Genomic DNA, 18,355 nt, shown 5'->3' on the forward strand with positions numbered 1-18,355 from the left:
AGAGCAAGTTGCATGTTTGCAGGAGGAGTGGCAGAACATTCCCCAGGCCTCTATCCAGCGTCTCATCCAGTTCATGACAAGGCGTGTCAGAACTGTTATTCGTGCCCGTGGTGGTCACAACAGATACTGACATTTCACTCAAGTGGGAGACTCATTGTGAGTGTCTTACCTCAAGTTGATGGCCTTGTTGTCTAGATATGGACCCTTCCTTAATCTGTGTAAAAAAATATGTGCAGAATAGCAATTCTTATTTAGTTATGCATAATTGAAAAGACTGCATCACCTCCGCAAAAAACAGGTTATGCGTTTCTTTTTTTGGATAGTATACTTTTATCTCATTAAGAACTTTTAAACCATCACACAGTTGAACTAATGATATATATATGGAATCCCAAACTGCACTTGAAAATTATCTTCTTCAGCAGTAATAGACTATTTCCAAAGGCATTTTGAAAAGGTCTCTTTAGTAGAAAATGTAAATATCTGAACACTTCTAAACTTTATATATTATGACACAAGTGATAAACATTAAGACCAGCCACTATTAAACCATAAAATGAGTTCTATAATGTGTTTACTTTAAATGCAGCAATTTTTTTCCTTAACCATGAAAATGGAAAGGATATGGCACTTTTGTGCTTCTTGCATATAATTGCTTCCATGAGTTCAAATTAACATTTAGTGTTGTAAAACACATGACTTTAACATGTGCAAGTGGCGACTTGGGGATAATGTAAAATAGGATCATCAAATGTAGTCCTGGTCTGTGTTCACAGTTGGGATATTGGTAGTCACTGGTCCTTCACATCACCAATGATGGCAATGGCTTCAATTTCAACTTTAGCCAGCTGCAAAATTTAAGCAATACATGTATTATGCCTACACATTTGGTACACAAAGCAAGCTTTCAATGATGCTAATTACTGGCAAAATTATCTGACGGTTATTTAGGTATGTGCAGGTGTTTAAACATGATACAGCCTAAAGTTACATGTGGTACGTTTAAAATGACTTCAAGAATGGATAACATATAAAATCACCTAGCAAACTTACTGCCTTTGACCAACGATTATGTCCATGATAAAGTTACTCGTTTTGCCCAATTCTGAGTTTTATTGGTCTTAGAATGGTCGATATTCTACTGGAAAAATGTAAGTTTCTGCACCAAACATAATATTTTATTACCTTTATTTGTCTGTACATAAGCATTCTTTGGATGAATTTTTAGGGCAAACTTTCTTACAAACCTTTGGCAGATTGGCCACCTGGTAGGCTGCACGCGCAGGAAAGGGAGCAGAAAAAACTGTAAAAAAAATCAGTAGTATTTGAAAAACTTTGCAGTTTCTGCAAAATGGAAATGAAGAAACACTACAACTCCTGCAAATACATAGACAAAGCACATGAACCACATTTAGTAACTATAAACATGGTCATAAAAGCTTCTTTATTAATCCTACAGTTTCTGTGTGCCACAACTGCTGCTCACTTACAAGTCAAAATGCCATGTCATGGTGTGCACATACTAAAGGCTTGCACAGCTGATCAGCTGAGGAAATGGACTGTCCTATGTTGAGGTTTATACTTAGCCTCCCAATTCAGACACGGGCTTAGACACAAAAGAGTGAAGGCCACGAATTGGGTAACTCACCGTAATTAACAACCACGCAAAGCATCAACATGAATATAACGTTCCCATCATGTTATTGCGCAGTACTTTTTGAGATACTACTCCTAACATTTACCTTAACATTGATTCTCTGTTACACAAGACACTAAGACGGAAACTTATCACAGAAAGAGACATACAAATGAACAGGTGGACAGAAAGATGTCAAGGTCCAAGGTGCATGAAACTAGCAAATGTCATTCATAAATCACAGTTTCCAAAGCAATTTAAAATAAAACACATTATGAGGCGATCTTGATGGTTGAACTTGGGCAGAATTCAGTGGGGACTTTTTAGACAAACAAAACTACAGGATGATCAGGATACTCACACCTGCAATTCTACTGCCACTTTCACAAAAAAATCAGTTTTTCGTAACTTTTCTTGTAGATGATGTCATCACAAGGAGCTATAATCTAGGCAATGACTTTTCCAAAAAAAGTTATGAGAAATGTGACCTGCGAAGTTCTGTGAAAGCGGGACGTCTTTGCATGCAATATAATAACTATAATGGAGAAAAGTATTGTTTATGTTGGTGACAGCTAGGTATATCTTTCTATATATTTGCTGTAACTTCACAACAGAAGTAATTCCTTCCTCTAATATACACACATATAACATAAGAACAAGATGAAGGTAGTTAACACTTACATGTTCCATAGACAGAATTGACAGTGGCATAATCATTGATATCAGCCAGCAAGATAGTTGTTTTCACCACTGAAAAGAGCAAAAATCCAATATCCTGTTTTACAAAGCATATACATCTTCATATTTCCTATGAAAATCTGGAAGCTGTTCACACACTATTGTTCAGTCTGGGCATTGCATGTTAAAAATGTACCAAGCGGAGACTGTGCCTATAGTTACTCCACCATAATACGTGATTCTTTACAAAGCAGAGACAAATCCTGATGACTGTCCAGAAGTTTCCCAGGTGTGGTCACAGTGACAGTGACTTGAAGTAATATGTGTATGTGCTTTTATTCTTCAGAACTTTGTTAAGCCCTCAGTGACAATACTTCCATTTCCATTATATTCAAAAGGCAGACAATGTACATAAATAAGGATGCCTAAGATCTCAATAACAATCTGAAATTAGTGCAATGTTTGCATGTTTTATTTGTAAATAATTGTACTACATATATGTCTCGTGGGCACACTGTGGTAAAGGTTGAGTAGAGCAGTAAATCAGATAATACTTAACAACAATACCTTTGTTAAATACTGAATTTGCAGTCCTGAAGTTTAACAGAAGTGTAAATTATAAAATCATGAACACCAACAGCTTTTATACCTTTGCTGAATGATGAATTTGCAGACTCGAGGATGCTTCCTATGTTCTGTAGTGCCTTAAAACATAAGAAATAAAGGTGATGTTTACTTCCATGGTTCACACTCTGTAACAATCTTTGAAACTTTAAAAAAGGTTATTCACATCAATGAATGCCTAGAAGAACCTTGGACATGTTAGAGTTTATTTTCATCATATATTTGCTGGTATCTGCACCAAATTTTTTGAAATATTTGTGTCATTTCTGAATAGCTCAATCTCCATTCTAAATATCTCATTGAAATAACATTATGGTTGGCCTTTTCTTTACCTTTTGGCAAGTCCTTTTCATCACCCAGCACTATCCAGAGGGTAAATGCGATGGTAATCCCATTTGTTTAATATTATTTATTGTTTTTAGCAAAGAAAAAAAAAGCACAAAATAATTTCCAATAGCTCACAATGTTGAAAAAAATATGGGCTGTGTTGGTGGTTTCTGGACATTTGTGGCAGGATGATGAAGAGAATTGTGCTACATTTATTAGCAAACATTCAAAAAAATAGGGATGGATACAAAACAAGACATTCTCCCAAAAGTCAGCTCTCTTAAAGCCAAGGATATTCCCTATCAATAAGGCAATGACAGAGGTACCGGGACTCAGAAAAGTTAATGGCACGAAAACAAACTAACAAACAAACAAACAAACACATGACATTAATTATTAGGCATGTTTCACCTGTTTTGTTTGAGTTGCCACATCTTCAGGCAACTCCATGGATTCAGGATTGAGCCCAAGTTGTCCTGAGACATATAGGGTCTTATCAACTGCCACAGCCTGGCTGTCAACAAAAAACAAACTACATGCATGTCACTACATATTATGATTATGTTTATGATTCATACTGCAATTTTGCATATTTATTTGGTTCGTGTTTTACGCCAGTCTCATGAATACTGCACTCATATGGCCACAGCCAGCATTATGGTGAGAGGAAACCATGCAGGGCCCTGAGGGAATCCCGCACCATCACCATCAGGTTGGTTTCTAGCAGATTTTCGCACGTATGATGGCAGAAGAAGACAGCATGATCTGGAATTAAACTCAAAGTGACTGCATTGGTGAGAGGCTACTGGGTCATTGTGCAGTGCTGGCATGCTAACCATTCAGCCACAGGGACCCCGATTAATACTTCAAAGCAGCAGAACTAATGTTCTGTGGCCTGTTAAACACAGTGTCTGTGATCACAGGCTAATTAGTTCATTGCAAATTCTACCATGATCACATTGGTCCTCATAGTAGCCACACTTCAGTCTACATAGGAGTGTATATATACTGAGAACCACTGCTAAATTTGCTGTCTGGATCTTTCACCTAGAAAGAAATGAACTCCTTGAAAATGTATATCTGTTTCTGAAAATTGATCCACAATATCATATCAAGTTTTAATTTTAATTGTACTTAATGTTAATTTTGGTGTATGTGGTATTGAACCATGCGAATTTTGATTTATCTGTCTCGTTAAAATGTTTGAAAACATCATCACAGTTTAATTTAATTAGACTTATAGTTAAGTTTTAAAAGATGTATTAGACCATGTGATATCTTTGATGTACATGTATTTGTTTTATTTGAGTTTTATAATCTGACAAAGAATTTTGCACAAACGTGACAGCATTAAGGTTTTGAATGGAGCACACTGGTGAGTCTTCACATGCAAGTTATAGTCTATCACATTCGTCTATCATGCGATTTTAAGAAGAATAATTCTCCATTTCTGTTTGTGTCAGCAAGTGTGCAGTACAGATACTACTAGGGAGTTTAGCAGTTCACATGTGGTTGATCTAAGTGTACACGCAGTCACTAAAATAAAATGACACACCTGTAACGTATAAGATTATTTTACCTATACGGTCCAATGGCTTTCGGGGCCTTTGGTGTGCTGATTATACGACGAATTACTTGTGACATGTTTACAGAACTTGTACAACGTGCTGTAAAAAATAACTTCACGCAGCAGTGGGAACTCAACAGCTGTAGCCTACAGTTATGACAGTAGGATGAGGAAGGTTTATGACCAGTAGACCTCCACAAGAGACCGGAAATTCGCAAGAAGGACCGTACAGTGTGCACGTAAAATACAAGACGGGAAAATATGAAGGATTTTTCATACCAGTGTTTACAACATATAAAGCAATCCTGAGTTTATATTAATGTTATATGTGATTGTGTTCTTCAGTATTTACATGTATGTACTTGCCAGCTTATGCCATGCCACGTGAAACAAGGGTAAACACGGGATGACGTCATTGGTTTCATGAAGTTTACTACGTGTTAAGGTGCCTTTAACTAAGTGCACTTTATATCTCTACAACATGGGTGTTGCCCTGGTAGTTAAGGGTCTACTTAGCTAAGTGAGCTTCATGAAACCGGCCACTAGGTGTAGCGTTGTGGTGCAGCTACGCTGTGGTGTTGATTGCATGACCGCTGGACGTCATTTTGAAAGAGGTGAAACGGCTGACGTCACAATCACGTCTCGTCGGCTAAAAGTTTAAAAGGTAGGCAATAGTCGCTTTACCGTTTACGGAGGACCAATGGAAACAAGTGTAAGTAGTTCAACCAGTTACAACATGAGAACGGCATGAAGGCCTATATTATAAATGTTATATGCCAACTGTACGGAATATACAGGAATTTGCAAAACCAGAGCTTAACATTACAGCGTGTGACAGTTTTAGGGTATATACTATACTGTAGTTGGAAATGTAGCTGTACATAAATTGCCAAAATTACCAAGTAGGCCTATTACTGTGCAATGGTGAATTTCGCAGAACCGTATCGCTCATCCTTCTCCATACAGACTGTAGGCCTACATGTTACCGGAGATCGAGTCTCATCTGAGTGCTTGTTTGGTTTTAATCCACGTTGTACGCTATAGGGATCATTTTCTAATCTGTAGTGCCGTGGATACAATAACCAAGCACTGAAAGTTTTGCTACATATGTAGAAAAGCTTCACATATATATGCGCTGCATCAAGTCTAACTTAAGATCAAGGAGGTCGTTTTTTTTTTTTTTAAACAGTTGCATTCACAGCTCGTCAAACTGTTCTCAGATTGTTCTGTTCCTGTTGACAATCTTTGTTTTATGTTAGTAAAAGTTTTCAATGCATATACACCTATGGTTTAAATTCAAAAGTAAGCAGCTGTCGCTACCGGATGCATGGGATTACAGGCACTTGGGTACATCTTCATGATATATACAACATATACTGCATGGTACATGGTTTGTCTTTCATATTCAAAGATTGCTAAACTGGTATCTGAAGAGAAAAACTTTCCCGAGAAATCGGCATTCGAAGGTAAGCTACTTTGTTCCCCAGATGTTGGTGTTCATGAAGTGAGTTTATCATAAGAGTTCATAAATGTACTCATGCATGTACGCATCTATGTGTGGTGCATAACACAATATATATTCAGTCAGGGTAGATTGCATTAAAGCGCTGTTCTGATACGTTCTAATGTATTAGTCATTCTTGGCTGCAGCTCATATGAAATTGGTTTCGTTAGTTACTAGTAGTTAATAAACTGCTACAAACAGCAAAGGCACGGAACAAAACTGATTATCGTTGTTTCACCCCCAGCTAAAGACAACAACGCACAATTCACTGATGGAGAGTCCCATAGGGGGGACCACGAGATATCTTTCACATCCCAAGAGGCAGAAATAAATAAGATGGGCTCAGATTACCCTCTTAATGATCCAGTCCAGTCCCAGTCCTCATGTAAGTCGGCTTTACACTCCTTATATATAATTTTGTCCATGTTTGTCAACAGGAGTTTTACATCAAAGATCACTAACATATCTTCTATTGTTACCGCCCCATTTTCCTTACACTTTTGTGTGTTTTAGTTTAACTGTGGTGTTTGTAGTAAGATTAGAGGATCACTTCTTCTGGGCATTGGTTTATCAAACTATGTTGATATCTGACCTGTATTTTTATATTTAATGAATAATCATTAAGCTATCACATCGGACGGCACAGCAAGATTTAGATAAAGTTATTCTTATCCATGCAGCACCCAATCTTAAATTTAGAACATGCGGCAATTGAGAGGGAGCTGCAAGGAATGGGAAGGACGTTTGTCGTCGCAGCTAGCGAGAAATTTTCATGGAACGAATTTGTCCATAGATTTTTTCCCGAGAAACATGCGCTGTGTTCACGTGTTCTCTAACCCCATATACAGGTCACCGTCACCTGAAGACACCCTCAGCTATCATTACTCAGGCATGATTTCCCTGTACCAAATATATTTCAATCTTGATGCACATCGATACAAGTACTTCTTGTTCTGCCTTTGTATATTTATGTCACAAGATGATTACCGCAAGCTCTGTTTATATCAATTCAGGCACATCTTTGTTTGCTGAATATGAGGACAGTATAGACGACTATGACCCAGACAGACACGATCCTCCTCCTTTGGAATCCCAGCCGCGGAAGTCCTGCCTCAAGCAAAAACCTTTGAAAGAAAAATGTTACGTGTCATTTCATCTGGAACATGAAGTCAAGTTCTTCTTCGTAGAGAATCTGGCTAGCATGAGGCCTGTGGAGCAAAAGACAATTCTAAATGACCCTACACGGTACGAGAACTGGCACTGCTCTCCAGCTTTTCCACCTTCCCCAGTGTCGCTGCCAACGCAAATGGCAACTTCACCTGATCCTAACCATCAGAGATTAAGAGGTCCACATATCCCACAGGAGGAGAGTGAAAGCTTCCAAAAACTCTGCGACAAGCCCGACATCAAACCATTACACACTGTGGCCGTAATATACAAAATTGACAGAGACCAGCCACAAGTTCAACGGCATAAAAATCCGCGGCCTAAAAAACGTGGCTGTCTTCGGAAGTTTAGTTCAAGCTGCATACGAGTTAAGTCATCGTTAACTCGTTGCTTCTCATGCCCATCGGAAGATATTTGTCTCTATCTTCACTGAGTCAGTCTAAATACATTTTTAAAATAAATTTGAACTTTGTATTGATTATATGGCCGTTGTGTGGTGATGGGTATTGTACCTTTGCAGCATTTAAGTATCTCACACTGAATCACGAGTAAGAAAATGCTAACCCTTAGTCCCAGAGTCCAATCGTGAAGGTAGAATATTCTACGGTTAGGGATCTCGATTTCACACTGAAAATGTATCTGGCGAAACCAAGCAAGCACCACTATAATGCTGGTTAATGTTACACTGAAATTTGTTTAGAAATTCGACGTTTTTGTATTGTTTTTGTATAAGACAGTGTGTTATTGGAAAGATATAAAGATATGTAATGTATGATGTGTGGTATGGATTTCAGAAGTTCAAAGTGATGATCAACAAGACGTGGTTGATTTCTGACAACTGCGCCTATGGCTTACCGTGTTGACTTTTTGGTGATCTTTAGGTTTTTCATACCCTGTTGAAGGAACATTCATTCCACGAAATCCATTCAGGAAGATTCCATCTGATTCTTGGGTCATGCAAACATGAACAAGATTTAAGCACGCCGCATAATGACAAAATCCTCGATGATATATGTATATATACATTCATCGAGCTTCATATTCACAGGAAATGATGTCTCACTTTGTCCTGACCAGTGAAATTCATGATTATACGATTCAGATTTAAAATTACTACTGTACTGCCCGTTAAAAATAATGCATATTTGTCACACTGTTTAAAGGCATGCTTCTATTTATCATAACATTCATTCAACAGCTAATTTACACACGCATTTTTTGAAGGGCGTTTCCTGGTGCATCAGATTTACACCCAACAAATATGTAGCCGATAGGATGAAGGATAGACATATACTACACAGATTCCATCCTTTATAGTTATACTGGCTAACTAAGTTGACTTCCAAGACAAGTGATGTCCAAGACACCGGAGATGGCACCCCACCCAGTCACCCCACACCTTGCCAACCAGTCGTGTTTCCTTGCTCTAGCCTCTCAGCACCGAGCGACAAGTCACGCAGCAACAAGTACCATTTTTAAAATATTTGGTATGATCCAACCCGAGTTTGATCCTGGATGTCCTGACTTCGAGGAGGACTCTATAACTATTAGGCCAATGAAGCGTTTAGTTAACCCATGGAGGTATATCTATATATATTAACAACAAGTCGATGTTAAAATCGTCTTTTAGTGTCATCGACGGTATTGAAGTTTAGACAGTGATAGTGATAGGATCTGACTTGTATGTGGCCTCGCCCTCCAAATAGGGATAATTGCTTCTACAGAAATCTCTTACCCTTAACAGATCAATGAAGTCGTAGTTTCAAATTCAGCTCCATCGAGTTTTGCCCAGTGTAAAGAGATTTATCCTCCACGTTGGCCTACCAGGCAAGCCGCTGTTATTTCCTGTGGGATATACCCGTACTTACTCTCCTTATATAAAAAAAAAATTCTTGGAAATTTAATAAAATAGATAAATAAAATGTGATTAAACACGCATGAAGGCAGTAGACTGTCGACTTGTACATTGTAATGCGTTACGATTGCAAATATATTGGTAAAGGTACGAGTGTTACACTCGCTTAGCCATGTCCGTCCTCTCTATGGACGCCTTCGCTGAAAAGTAGAGGGCCCACGCTTAACCTCGCTACTGTAAACCTCGCGTGCACATCCATCTCATACCGGTACACATGTGACTGGAGGCGGGGAGTTTTACTTCTGGTAAAGCCGCCTGGAATTTCTGTTTTAATTTTTTATTGTCAGAAAATGTCCCATTACTGGCCAAGCTAATTAGCTATTAAGTAAGTTAGTGCTTTGTCAGCCTACCTAGACCTGAGTTATTAAGTCCTTTGGGGGTTGTGGTTGCGACGAAAATTGGCTTCCCACCAACCAGGGAAAATGGATAATATTAATATATTACATGTAATTGTACATAGTCATCGAAATGGGGAAATGTCAAGCTGCACAATGTTGTCCAAGCAGTCTTCTTCTTTGGATACAGTGAACATTCAGCCTACAATAGATAACAGAACTGCAGCTCTCCTTTTTAGCCCAGCATTATTTTGATCAGTATTTATTTAAACACTAATTAAATTACCGTATTTAACCTGAAGCTTAGATTTTTCCATTCTGCTTCATACTGACTGATTCTGCTACTCTATAAGGTCAAACTTTTTTTGTGAACTTTGATTCATTATTTGTTTTCAGAAGAACTTTGAAGCTGTCATCTAAAGTATCAATTTAAGGCGGCTAGGCCTTTATGTGCTTTTGCAGATGCATTGTTTACATACCAAACTTTAGGTGAAATCCAATGATATAATTACCTGTCAAGGTTATATCTACCTGCAAATGGTACATTTCAGTGCAATAACTGCCTCAAATATTGTCTGATTTTGAAAAATTTTTGTATGTTTATGTTCACAGTGGAACCTCGTATCAAGGTTCAACATTGTGTATAGATGAACTATATTTTTGCAGTGGTTTGAACAAATGTTTGTAACATTTGGTAAGAACATTCAAGAATATCTTTATCTTAGCAGGATGACAATGAGCATGCCACTGAAGAAACCAGGAAGGAAAAGGAAGCTTGATGAAGATGAGTCTGTCAATGTCCTCATCAAGGCACCTTCAGGTAAACATGGGATTGGTGGAACCTGTGGTTTTTCAAAATACTAGTATTCTTTAAACACCAGATTTCAGAATGAAGATGTGAATAAAACATATCTGATGATTAGAAAAATTATGTTTGTAAACACGTTGCAGTTGTGTTGTAAACTTATATTTAAGTGATATTATTTTTAGTAAAGCATTTCTTCTTGACTGGTGAGGTCAAGGGTATCAAAGCCAGCTGCTTCTTTAGGAGGTTCAGATCCCTGGTGATAGTAAGTGGTTTGCCATAAAGCCTGACAGCTGTCAGCATAATAAAATGTGTAAAATATTCTAGAGCATGGCATAAAACATAAGACATGATTTAAGGGTAGAGAATAATTGCCCACTAGTCCCGATAAAATAACAGGAACATTCTACTGCATATGTGATAACGGCATCTAGTATTCATAGGTTATTAAACCCAATATGAGCTGATGTTGATGGGTTGTGTATTTGCATGCCACTGCAGAATAGAATCTATTCTATCTATTTAGTCATTCAGTAATATATCTAGTCATTCAATAATGTGTTTTATCATACACCAAACCTCAATCAATTACCTAGGGAGTAAAGTTTAGTTACTGAAAATGAAAATTTTACAAAAAAATTCATGATGGTAAAACTGATAAAGATAGAACTTTTTTATGAATGGCTCAAGAATGTATACAGAGAGAAAAGACAAGGTGCCATGACATAAGGATAATGTCACACTATAAATGTCAACATGTAATATTAAAGTGGCAGGATTGTCACAATGTTAAAAGATATATGTAGGCAAACATGGATTGTTTGGTAATAAATTGCTTTATGTATAAACCAAGGCGTTCAATTTTGCAGAAATCAATCTTTTGGATTTTGCTGAAAATCGAGCCAAAGAAATAAGAGACTTGTCACAATTGTGTGAGTCACTTGGTGGTGCAAAGAGGGTTTTCCAGACTCTGCCATGGCACATGAGGCGGCGAGCAATGAGTCACAATGTGAAAAGATTACCACGAAGGCTGCAGGAGCAAGCTGCTAAGGAAGTGAGTTTTATGATACGATTAAATAAAGTAGTAGACTATTGCAATTAACAGGTTTTTTCTTTTTTTTGCACCAGAATCCATGTTACGGTAAAAGTTTTCAGCAGTTTATGTATTGTTTGGCGTCTCTTTGGTAGACGTGTTCCCAAATTCAAGTTTTATGAAAAGGTCATGTTATGCCCAGCAAAGAATCGCCTGATACAGGGAAAGTGTGTGTTGGTGCAGAACATGTCCATGTATCACTTTCTGGTTCTTAACAGAATGTTGCATGCATATTGGATCATTTGCATCAACCATATCTGTAGTCAAGTTCATGTTTTAACAGATTTGCAGTAAGTTGGATGTGACACAGAAAGGATGAGATTACTAAGCCAGTGATCACTTTTTTTTTTCTTAACTGTTGAGAAAATTTTTTGTTTCCATAATACAGTATGAGTCGCTAGAGCAGAAAAAGTCGATATCCAAGAGACCAAGCCGAAGACATCGACGAAGGCCGAAGAATCTGCTGACAGAATATGCTCGCAGACAACGCAAACATGTCTGGCTAGAAACCCACATCTGGCATGCAAAGCGGTTCAAGATGGTAGATCTCTGGGGTTACAGAATCCCTCTACATCCTTGTGAGAAAAGTTTGCGTGCATCCTATAGAGCAATTGCCAGGCATTGCTTGCTTCAGGTATATATATTGAATGTACATATTAGATCTTGTTTGCCTGATAGCTTGTCTCTACTACTTTAGTGCAGCAGCTGAATTTTTAGTGCCCAAGGTAATTAAAAGTTTATGGTCAGACCTGTTATGGTATAGAGGAATGTGGGTGATGGTATGTATGTTTGTATGTTGACCTAGCTCTGGGGTTGGCGGTGTTTCAAACTTATCTTCCACATTAAGCGCTCTGAATCATTACATTCACTTACCTGGAACTTGATCCTGTTGCCTGCACTGTTCTCAAAGTGTTGCAATGAAACAGATCTCCTGCTGTCTTAAATTGTGAATTCATAACACCTCACTATCAGGAATAAAGTTCTTAACATTACAGTTAACGCAAATGTAACAGAGGCATCCACTTGGGACGAAATCATAACTTCACAAACCATCATTTATGAATCATGTAACCACGTTGCCTGGGTGGACTTCTCTGCTCTGTCCAGAATTAAGATCATCTCTTTTGCACAATAGTTGCTTATAATTCCTTCTGTTCAAATGTTATTAGAACACAAATTAGAAGTTAGAACTCCCAAACAAGTTGTCTATTGCCCTTTTAGTAGTGTAATCATTTCACAAGTTTGTCTTTTTCCGAGAGATGTTGAGTAGGGCCTACCCTATTGAAAATGGCAGTTGGTGAAATTTGACTTCCTGTTGACATGTTAATTTTTGTTAACTGTGAAGTTATAGCATAATTTTGCTATATTATATGCTGTTGGCCAAGGCTTCCATTCCTCTGATGGTAATTGCGTCAAATCTATTATCCAAATTCTATTATCTATTGGCCGACAGCATACAATATTGCAGAATTCTAGGTTCAAAAATGAATTGTGATGGAGTTTGATATCATTTACAGTCAGGTATGAACCTGAATGCTACTTAATGAACATCATCTTAGACCAATACCTCCCTGCTATTTTGTGTTATATGTTTTTATATTTATTAATATATAACTTTCCAAATATGTTTTTCAGGATGTGTCATTTTTGTGTTGCATCGAAGTAAAAGGATCTGAAGAGCTCATTCTGTACGGACTAAGTCATGTGACAAGTCCAAAAACGGGTAGGTGTAACAACAACTCTAGATTTCCCTGACCTATATAGCTCAGAAAGGGGAGGGGGGGATTTGCCTGAAAAAAAGAAAAGTGTTATTACTTTTTGACCATTTGGCTAAGGAGTGTTGTTTTAGTGGTCAGTGTCTTTCCATCCATGCATATCTACATTTATGTAAGTTATCCTCAATTTCCTTTTCAGTTCTCTTCTCTCCCAATGAATGCTTGTAGCCAGGCTTACCAAACTTACATGTACAGTAGTCTGTGCACTGTAATCATAGAACTTTGTTAATGAACAAGATATGGCATGAAATCATTATGAATCATTTGTTTACAAATGAACAAACTTTTGGTTAGGCAAACATGAATTGGACATTTTGTTCTTCTTCTGTTGTAGGGAAAACATTTGCTGCGCATGCCTGTCTCAGTGGGTCAAGAGAAGGCCATACAATAATGTATTCATACCAGAAGTATCCATATGATGCAATTGGACCTGTGCAGTTCATCTGGAAACCAAAGGAACAATCAAGCAACTGTGGGCCAGGGGAGATGGAGAGGCGATTATGGATTTGGTGCCACCCACTGTGTTATAAGCAGGTGTGGCAAGAGCTTTGTTGCACCTTTTCAATGCCTGAAGCAGATGAAATTCAGATGCAAACTTCAGAACAAGAAATGGATAACAGTATGAGAGCTGTATTAAAAAACCTCAACGTCACAAATGGCTCAGTAACTTTGTCCTCATTAAAAGACACTCTTGTGCGCTTCAGACTATGGGGTCCTCTGTCACAGTCAGTATTGTCAGACTTGTTTAAGGAGCCAGTTGTTAAGACAGACCCAAACTGTTCAGAATATTGGTGGAAGAAGTACTATGAGGAACATCAAGTAGAAGTTCACCAGCATCAATGGCGCACATGGAATTCACTAAAAATGTGCCAGTCTCCCTCTGAGGTACCTCCCCACTGTGTAGTTGGGCTGACAGTAAGAGACCCCAGAATTTTTTTGCCACCCAAGAAAACCAAAGCAACCCAAGAAACGGATGATGAAAGACTGAAAGATCCTTTTAACGAGAATAAGGGTAGGTTGATTTGTCATGTAACAGTGGATAAATTGTTATTAATCAGCAAGCAAGATGTTGTGATACCATCCTGTATCTTCATGCAAAAAAAATGGTTTTCTAAATTAAATTTTATAGTCATGGTTTTAGTGTGAAGTCAGTCATTAAACTATATTATTCAGTTTCAAGGATTTCAAGAAATTAAAAATACTTTGCATAGAATTTAACAAAATAAAGACGATATGCAACAGATTGTTCAGAAAAAATGTGTACACTTACCAAATCAAACTTCCTTTATAAAATATTTTCCCAATGTAACCTGACCCTAATAGGCCAGTAGGAATTTCTGCTTGTTTCATTCTCTTTTTTTTTTTTTTTTTTTTGTTTATATTTTTTTATTCTGGCTCAAGGCAAAGTAGGGATTTTAGTAGAATTTAACTCTGAGGTGAAAATAAAATTTCTCCAAAAACTTGGATAAGTTTTGGGATATTGAGTAAGGTTATGCCCAACAAACAAATACTTCATGATGGCCAAGGGGCCCATTCTTTCTCCCATTCCACTTAAAATTGTCTGACAAAGTGATGCTAGTTTTACAGTTGTCAATCTTCCATGCAGTTAGATCTTTGGTACACCTCAAGTCTTCATTTACTCATGCTGTGATCCTTTATAAGTGAATATAAAATACATGCATTTACGATAAACAGGCAGCATTGAAGCTTCGGTTCTCCCTCCATGTAGTGCTCTTTCACCTCTGTGGGATGAAGACATCCGGAAATCTACTGGTCAGAAGTTGACAGAGCATGAGGTTAATAAGAGGAGGTCTGATCACCCCATAAATGGTGAGTGGAAAAGTACATCAATTTTGACTGCATTAGCATGGATGGAGTGCTTTGTGATTAGACTTGGCTGTGAGTTGTTCTTATCTTCTGTTGACTAACGTACAGCCATGTTTTTTCCCACGCTCTTGTTTGTGGGGCCTTGGTCTTACCTTAAGGTCAGTGATGGATGAGTGGCAATTTACGAAGTGTACAGTTCATTGAAAAACCATTCTTCTACCAATATGGTGTGCAAATATGTATACCATGGGAATTTGCCAAGGGATGGTGGTTTACTCAACCCATAAAACTGACTGCCGTGGTTTAAGTGAAGAATTGTTTAGCATGGAGTTGGGCAGCAATCAAATAAACACAGCCAAGTTTGATTCAAGATCTGTTAAATTTGCTGTGGCTTTACGCAGGCTCTGCCAACCTTCGTCTGGGCATACACATGTAATTGCCTTTAGACTGTTGATATGTAGATGGAAACGAAGTGTTTCCTCATATGTGGAAGTGGAATCTTCTGCAAGTAGGTTCCCTCTTTTGTTTGAAGTTCTGATAATGCTATGCACATTTGACCTCTTTGTCAGTCAAACTTTTTTTATTATTTGTTTTATTATTTATCACATTCATATTTCCTTGTTTGACAGGAAATTTGTTGCAGTTGGGAGATGAAGAATCGCGGATTCCAGTAATTATAATTCAGCGCCCTGGAGAGCAAGGGAGACAACCGAGTCAGATGAACAAAGGAGCTCTGCAAAACCAAGGTAGTGTTTGTGTGGGATTCGGAAATGGATGGGACATGATCCTTCCTTCTGGTTGGGGCATGGCATTCTGGATAGCCCTTGTTTATCGTGGAGCTCGTGTTGGAGGATGCAGAGAGGCAGAAAGTGTCCAGAAAGAAGTTGGAGAGCTGTATTTTCCATCAGACTTTCCAGACACCTCATCATGTAAGCAAGAGGATGAGTCTGTGAAGAAGGAGCTTACAGACAAGCATGGCCGCTACCCTCCAGCAAAACGACCAAATTTTGTGAAGTTTGGTGTTGTTGAGCCTTTCACATGCCCTTGGCAAAGACTTGTAGACGAGTGGGCTGAAGGTTGTACAGAATCAGAATCGTCTGATAATGCTAATGAAGGATCAGCTGAAGGTTCCAAGACAGTGTTTTATGTTCTTCGTGATAAATCCATGTTAAAACAGCTAATTTCCCATATTTGGAGTAGGTCACTAGATGTAAATTGCTTGCCAGAGGATATGTTGAAAGTGCTGAGGAATGCTGTTGTAGCTGTTAATGTAATGATGCACAAAAGAGGTACTCCAACAAAATTTGCTGCAATCTGTTTGCCTAATGAAGATGATTTGAAAAGTCTTCAAGCAGATCCCAGATATGGTGGTCCAAAGGAGCCATTGCACAAAGATCCTCTTACAGATAGAAAGTCCAAGAAAAAGGGCAAACACAGCAAGATTACAAAGTCGGAAATTTGTCCTAATCTTGGATTTCCAGGAACTCTGAAAGAGTCTTCTAGTAGGTTAATAATAGGCTTTCTAACCAAAGGTGGATTTTCACTATGTCATGGGTCTGGCTCGGGAGTGGGATTTTGTTCAGGCCTTGGCCTTCTTCACATCAAACCTCCTTTTCTGTGTCTGATCAGAGCCCATAATTCTTTACAGTATTGGTTTGCAAATATTGAGACATGAGTAGTAATACATAATAGGTGTTAAATTTTTTTTTTGCCTTTACCATCAGTCCCCGAGTTTTCTGTAAGTCTTATAGGTCATACTGTAGGCAACACAGTTTGTCATTAAATACACTGGAGTTCTGTCAGGTGCTTGGATTGAAGGAAAAATTGACCATTTAAGCTGTGTCGATGTTTATAGTCTGACCTGCATACAGAAAATACTGTGAAATTAATTTTTGTTTTCTTCAAGATCACTCCTTGTAGCAAATTTACAGTTTCCAAATATCCAACATCTCAGTGCAAGAAATAGCCTTGGCTAGTTGAACACTTTCTGTTGTTATGCTTGTGTGGTTTACCCCCCCCCAAGCGCAGATTCTCCTGTATAAAACAGCTGAATTCTGGAGAATCCATTTCCTGCCTTTCATTTGCAGGGAATCCACAATAAAGGCTGATATTCCTGCAGCTCAATCGGTCCTTTTACTGACTCGCAATCATTTTCACCATCCTAAAATACCCAGTGGGAGGGTGGTAGACTCAAGCTCAAGTCACCCTAGATTCATGCCTTACTACTTGCTTCACCTTTCTCTCATGCGTTGTATATTGGCAAGTTCTGTGGTTTTAGCTAGTTCTATGTTTTTAGCCAATAAAATAATCAAGTACTTCATGCACCATCCAGAACCTTGTGGCTGTCACGGCTCTGCTTAGGAAAAATACAATGAATGACCATAGTGTTTCGATCTACATATTGGATTACCAGACAGTTCTTGGAGTCAAGAATGACTATAGGTCAATCAGAAGAGTTAATGAATAGGCTTTTTTCAGTTTTATTGTGAAAATGAGAGATAGACAAGAGATTCTCTGAAAATCCAGCAGTTTTTTATATTTGTGTCTGTGCTGTCCATCCAGTATAACATCAGAAAGTGTTGTCCAGACTTATTCTGTGAATTATTCCGCCATATCGTGCCAAATCCTGGTCAGCTTACTGATGTTATTCCTTGAAGGAAATGAGTCAACAAGAAATGTAAATACCGGGTGTCAGAAAAGTTGAATTAGAGCTTATTGTTCTTTGGTAATACACTATTGTATGGCTTGCTGACTAATGTGCAAGTCGAACATTAAATTAATTTGTAATTTTCTAATGATTCGAGGTTGTTTTATTCATGTCCTGTCTTTATATGTCATAGGCCTATTCAGTATTTTTTCCCATCAATGTTCAATACTTACAGGATAAAAGTGTCCTTAGCATATCCATCTGACCACAAACAATTGATTTCAAGATATGCTGAAAAATCTGGATCCGTGGGTAAACATGTCATTGACAGATTCTGTTAATTTGAAAAGCTGGACATTGTTGTAAATAAAGCAGGTTGACTGCAAGATCCTTCGGGTCCTCTTATACTAGAGAGACCGACCACCAAGAAAATGTTGTGAAAAGGCTCTAAGGTG

The 18,355-nt window shown here is 38.1% G+C and overlaps 2 protein-coding genes across 2 annotated transcripts; one reads left to right on the forward strand and one right to left on the reverse strand.

Annotated features, from left to right (window-relative positions):
- Positions 1-330: 330 nt before the first annotated feature.
- LOC135471538 (2-iminobutanoate/2-iminopropanoate deaminase-like) lies at positions 331-4,983 on the reverse strand. Its single transcript, XM_064750805.1, has 6 exons — positions 4,845-4,983; positions 3,677-3,779; positions 2,964-3,018; positions 2,318-2,386; positions 1,248-1,303; positions 331-848 (listed from the first exon to the last, which is right to left on the reverse strand). Exons 1-6 carry the CDS (start codon positions 4,907-4,909, stop codon positions 792-794), a joined length of 405 nt encoding a protein of 134 aa, XP_064606875.1. The 5' UTR covers positions 4,910-4,983; the 3' UTR covers positions 331-791.
- A 4,633-nt stretch (positions 4,984-9,616) lies between these two features.
- Positions 9,617-17,259, forward strand: LOC135471225 (ribonucleases P/MRP protein subunit POP1-like). Its single transcript, XM_064750351.1, has 8 exons — positions 9,617-9,663; positions 10,482-10,573; positions 11,428-11,612; positions 12,040-12,285; positions 13,287-13,374; positions 13,761-14,438; positions 15,122-15,256; positions 15,883-17,259. The coding sequence occupies exons 2-8, from the start codon at positions 10,483-10,485 to the stop codon at positions 16,926-16,928; spliced, it is 2,469 nt and encodes an 822-aa protein (XP_064606421.1). The 5' UTR covers positions 9,617-9,663; position 10,482; the 3' UTR covers positions 16,929-17,259.
- The last annotated feature ends 1,096 nt before the right edge of the window (positions 17,260-18,355 follow it).

The sequence above is a fragment of the Liolophura sinensis genome, chromosome 7 (assembly GCF_032854445.1).
Source record: "Liolophura sinensis isolate JHLJ2023 chromosome 7, CUHK_Ljap_v2, whole genome shotgun sequence".
NCBI classification, from domain to species: domain Eukaryota; kingdom Metazoa; phylum Mollusca; class Polyplacophora; order Chitonida; family Chitonidae; genus Liolophura; species Liolophura sinensis.

What these genes read in the sequence shown, in the direction of transcription:
- LOC135471538 (XM_064750805.1), bottom strand. Translation starts at nt 4,909, where the DNA reads ATGTCACAAGTAATTCGTCGTATAATCAGCACACCAAAGGCCCCGAAA. An exon ending in AAATTCATCATTCAGCAAAG is followed by an intron (nt 2,387 to 2,963) that starts GTATAAAAGCTG and finishes TGCTCTTTTCAG; the next exon opens with TGGTGAAAACAACTATCTTG. An exon ending in AGGTGGCCAATCTGCCAAAG is followed by an intron (nt 849 to 1,247) that starts GTTTGTAAGAAA and finishes TAAATTTTGCAG; the next exon opens with CTGGCTAAAGTTGAAATTGA.
- LOC135471225 (XM_064750351.1), top strand. Translation starts at nt 10,483, where the DNA reads ATGACAATGAGCATGCCACTGAAGAAACCAGGAAGGAAAAGGAAGCTT. An exon ending in AGGAGCAAGCTGCTAAGGAA is followed by an intron (nt 11,613 to 12,039) that starts GTGAGTTTTATG and finishes TCCATAATACAG; the next exon opens with TATGAGTCGCTAGAGCAGAA. An exon ending in CCAGGCATTGCTTGCTTCAG is followed by an intron (nt 12,286 to 13,286) that starts GTATATATATTG and finishes TATGTTTTTCAG; the next exon opens with GATGTGTCATTTTTGTGTTG.